The sequence below is a fragment of the Eimeria acervulina genome, genomic scaffold (genome assembly GCF_000499425.1).
Source record: "Eimeria acervulina Houghton genomic scaffold, Eah_scaff410, whole genome shotgun sequence".
NCBI lineage: Eukaryota > Apicomplexa > Conoidasida > Eucoccidiorida > Eimeriidae > Eimeria > Eimeria acervulina.
In genome coordinates, this window is record NW_013549824.1 from 23,003 (window position 1) to 28,167 (window position 5,165).

At 32.2% G+C, this 5,165-nt stretch overlaps 1 protein-coding gene across 1 annotated transcript in view; it reads left to right on the plus strand.

Annotated features, from left to right (window-relative positions):
• Nucleotides 1-1,537, plus strand: part of EAH_00037260 (DNA polymerase I, putative) — a gene marked incomplete at both ends in the record, with an annotated part of 7,500 nt that extends 5,963 nt beyond the window's left edge. The window contains 3 exons of the mRNA XM_013395539.1: nucleotides 83-301; nucleotides 666-770; nucleotides 1,520-1,537. Coding sequence (XP_013250993.1) covers nucleotides 83-301; nucleotides 666-770; nucleotides 1,520-1,537 — 342 coding nt within the window. The remainder of the gene's footprint in view (nucleotides 1-82; nucleotides 302-665; nucleotides 771-1,519) is intronic.
• Nucleotides 1,538-5,165: the final 3,628 nt, after the last annotated feature.

A 5,165-nucleotide genomic window follows, 5' to 3' on the forward strand; every position in this document is an offset into this window, starting at 1 on the left:
GGGTATAGTGTAGTGGTTAGGGTTTAGGGTTTAGGGTTTAGGGTTTAATGTTGTGTTTAGGGTGTGTTGTCGCTGGAACCAGACGCGCACAGTGACGGGGCGTTTGTCTTCTTCTAACTGCAACATGCAGACAATACCCAAAGAGGTTTCAATACCACTGAGGTGTACAGACAGCTCAAATGAAGATACGCAGCTTCTCCTAAACTGCAGGGAGGCATTTAAACCCTCTCTGCAAGACAAACAAATCCTTATATCTGCTGACTTCGCACAAATCGAAATGAGGGTGCTGGTCCGTACAGGGGTCAGGGTTTAGGGTTTGGGGTTTAGGGCTTAGGGTTTTGTTACAAGATAGTATTGCTCGTGGGTGTTGCTCTTCGCTGTCTGTCTTTGGAGCTCCACGGCTCAAGGCTAAGGGTTTAGGGTTTATTGTTTAGGGTTTTAGGGTTCAGAGTTTAGGGTAGGGTATAGGGTGTATTGTTCAATATTTGTTTTGTCTTTTAGTGTTTATGTTTTAGGGCTTACGGGTTAGGGTTTAGGGTTTAGGGTTTAGGTTTACGAGTATTTAAGGTTACGAGTGTTAAGGGTTTCGAGTGTTCTGGAAAACGATGGCTTAGGACAACGAGGGTTTAGGGTTTAGGGTTTAGGGTTTAGGGTTTGCATTGCAGGCTCACTACTGCGGCAGTGGGTATTTGGTGGATTTCATCAAAAATGGGGGTCGCGACATTTACACGGAAATCGCCGCCATCTTTTGGGGGATTCCAAGCCCAGAGGTTTCACCGCAACATCGAGACAATGTATTGTTTTGTTTGTTTATTTATTTGTTTGTTTGTTTGTTTGTTTGTTTGTTTGTTTGTTTCTTTATTTATTTGTTTGTTTTGTTTGTTTGTTTGTTTGTTTGCTTGTTTGTTTGTTTGATTGTTTGTTTGTTTGTTTAATTCGATTGTTTGTTTAATTCGTTTGTTTGTTTGTTTGTTTGTTTGTTTATTTGTTTGTTTGTTTGTTTGTTTGTTTGTTAGGTGCTTTATTTTAATTGCCTGTTCGTTGTTTTGTTTATTGAATATAAAGAATTAACAAAAGAACCAACTAATTAGCTAGTCAATTATTTATTTATTTATTTATTTATGTATATATTTATTTATTTATTTATTTATTTGTTTTGCAGACGAAGACTGTATGTTTATCTCTGTTATACGGCGGCGGTGTATACCCAGTGATGCAGCGATTTGGCGTTTCGGTTGAAAAAGCAAAACAAATTAAATCCAAATTCGACAAACAATTCCCCGAAATTTCAAAATTCGTCGAACAAACCAAAAAAGAAATCCAATCAACAGGAGCAGTCACCACCATCACAGGTCCTTCATTAGGGTTTAGGGTTTAGGGTTTAGGGTTTAGGGCTTAGGATTTGGGGTTTAGTTGTTTGGGTGTACAAAGCTGAAGCTTGAGGTGTGAGGGTATGACGTTCGGTGGTGAACAGTGCACTCGAGGGTTTAGGGTTTAGGGTTTAGGGTTTGGTTTTCAGGTCGGCGTCGCACCATAAATTTGGAGTGTACAGACAGCTCAGCAATTCAGCGGCAGGCAGTCAATTACAAAATTCAAGGGAGCGCCAGCGACATAATTAAAAGAGCGATGCTTAATGTACAGCGCGCCCTACAAACCAGGCAAGTTAGGGTTTAGGGTTTAGGGTTTAGGGTTTAGAGGCCTTTGCCTGCGGTTCAGCGTTTAGTGTTTAGGGTTTAGGATCTGGGGTTTGGTGGGTAGGGTTTAGGGTTTAGGGTTTAGGGTTTAGGGTTTAGGGTTTAGGGTTTAGGGTTTAGGGTTTGGGGTTTGGGGAACGAAATGTAAGAAGGGGAGTTCATGCAAGTGAATGATAAATTAAGAACAAACAGAAGCAGAAGCATTTCTTTTTTTCGTTTGTTTATATACAAAGACCCTACATTAAAGCCTGGATAAATAAATATCTTAATTTGAATATACTTTTGTTTTTATTTAATTCTTTTCTGTCTTTTATTGCATTTTGATTTTGAATGGATTTGCATTTAAGGCAAAGTGAAGAATAAACAAAAAACAAAAAAATAATAAAACAAATAGTTTACAGACAATCTTTTAAAAGCATTTACGCTCTAAATAACTCGTGCTGCTGCTACTACTACTACTACTGCTGCTGCTGCTACGACTCCTGCTGCTGCTGCCTCTTGTGTGTGTACCTTTGCTTCAGCACCTGCAACAGCAGCAACAGCAGCAGCAACAGCAGCAGCAGCAACAGCAGCAGCAAGGCCCGTTTGCTGCTGTCTATGCACGACGAGTTGGTTGTTGAGTGTCTTTTGAGTGAAAAGGAGTTAATAAAGAATTTGCTAAAAAAGGAGATGGAAAACGCAATTAAATTAAATGTTTCGCTGCACGTCGTTATTAAGACAGGCAGCAACTGGGGTAAACTCAAAGAAGAAATTTAAAATAAACAACTCTTCTTTTTTACTTCTTTTTTTGTTCTGTTTGTTTGTCGGGCTTTTTACCTACTTGTTTGTTTGTTTTGTTCGTTTGTTTGTCTGTTATTCATATTTATTTGTTTATTTATGTGTTTATTTATGTGTTTATTTGTTTTTTGTTTTGTTTATCTCTTTGTTGGTGTTTGCGTGGCCTATTATTTGTTATTTTGTTTTTTAGGTTTGTTGTTTTGTTGTTTTATTGTTTATTCTTAAAGTAGTAGCAGTATTTATTATTATATATCTCCCTTCTACTTTTAGGTGTATAGAGAGCTAGCTTTGAATACACGCATTTATGTAGAACATAAAAAACAGCAATTAAACAAACAAAGCTTCGGTCGGCAGTATACCGGTATAATATTAGTAATAATAATAATAACAATTATTATTATTATTATTGATATTGTTATCATCAGAATTATTTTTATGATTATTGTTATTTTCATTGTTATTATTATTACTATTATTATTATTATCAGTATTATATTATTATTATTATTATTATATTCATATTATATATATCAGGCAGTACTTCGTTTGTCTCTGTCGTTTAAACGTAAAACTTTTTTCTGTCGACTTCACTAAAAGCCCTCTGCGTTTTGTTTGCATGAAATAAAACGAATTAAAAATGAAGACACAAATGCTAATAAGAGGTAAATAATAATAATAACAATAATAATAACAATAACAATAATAATAGTAAAGATAGTAATAACAGTGGGAGTGATAATAATAATAATAATAATAATAATAATAATAATAATAAAATTAATTGTTTAAGTAAGCAATAGAAAGGCAATTTGCTGTCTAATTAAATAATAAGAAAACAGCGACATATTCACTGAAAAGCAGTTAATTGTTTATTTAAACCTCAACACAAATACTATTTGCAATATAGAGAAAGAAAAGAAGATAAAAGAATCTACCTTCATTAACGCCAGCAACTGCTTGGAGTGTATATGGGGTAAATGCAAAAAAAAACAATTAAAAAACAATTGAAAAATAAAAATGAGTTTAAAAAGAATAAAAAAGAATTATCGCGCGTTCATTTGCATTCTATTTGTTTTCTGCGGTGTCGTTGTTTTTCTTGGGTTTGTCTTTAATAAATTTTTTGTGTTTTTGTTTTTATCGTTTTTAATTTTGTCTTCGTTTGTTTTCGCTGCTGCGAGAGGAGAAAGAGAAGAAGAAATTGCACAAGGTAAAGAAGAAAAAGAAGAAAGAGAAGAAACACCAGTAGATGGAGACATGCAACTATCACCAGCAGCAGCAGCAGCAGCAGCAGCAGCATGAGGAGCAGCAGCAGCAGCAGCAGCAGCAGAAGAGGAAGAAGAAGAATTATCAGCAGCAGCAGCAGCATGAGGAGCAGCAGCAGCAGCAGCAGCAGCAGAAGAGGAAGAAGAAGAATTATCTTTATCTTCAGGTAAAGAGGAGTACGCCCATAAGTCGTTGCAACGCCGTCTTAATATTAAACTACGCAGATGTTCAGCCTGCATAAACATAAAAAAAATAAATAATATTATAGTAATAATATTAAATAATATTAATATCTTGTAATAGCAATAGCAATATCTAATAATTAATAACAACAATTATAATGAATAAAAATAAACAATGATAATAGCTTATAACTATTGGTGTTAATAGCAAAATAATACATTAAAAAGCAAACAAAGACAAAAAACAAACATTCAGTTAGTCAGTAAGACAGATTCGCAAAGTAAATTAAAGCATTTATTATTAAACAAACAATGCAGTGTAATATGATGCAATTACAATAAAACAAATACAGAATAAGCAATTACTATTAAACACTTATTTAAAAACAAGCGATAAGAAGCAAAGTATTACCTCTCCTACAATAAATATAATTAAAAATATTATCATTAAATACTTATTATTAAAAACGGATTCAATATTCAAAGGGTTGAAGATAATGGAGGTAATTTAGCAGAAATTATAATACAACAAATATTAAAAAAGCTTTATTATAATTTAATAATTTTAATTTAATAACTGTAGTTTAATAATTTAATTTAATAATTATAATAATTTTCTTTATTACATTTGCTTTATTATGATTTCCGCTAGATTATTATTGTTATATATACAAATATATTCTTATTTCTATTAATATTATAAAACATTTATTATAACACTGCTAAAGACGAGTATAAACGAATATTTTAATCGTTTGGAGTTAATATATATAGTATATTATATATATTTATATTTATTTATTTGTTTATATATTTATTTATTTTATTTGTATATTGAATTAATGCATTTAGGTGTGGTTGTTGTGTGTTTTGTTTATTACTTTTGTTTTGCTTGCAGCGAGTAGATCTTTTAAAGAAAGAATTTGTTTGTCTTTTGCTTGGATCGCCTGCCTGACTTTCTCTTCTAAAGTTTGTATTCTTTTTTCTTCGTTTAATTTTATTTCTTTTATTTGTTTGTTTGCTGTTGTTAATTTTTCACGCAAACTAAACACCAAACCGCGCTCCGCCTCCAACTCCTCGAGCTGCTCCTTAGCAATAAACAAATATAAATAAATATAAATACAAATATAAGAATAAATATAAATACAAATATAAGAATAAATATAAACATAATTACAAATACAAATATAAACATAAAGATAAAGATAAATATAAAGATAAATATAAATATAAATATGGATATAAATAT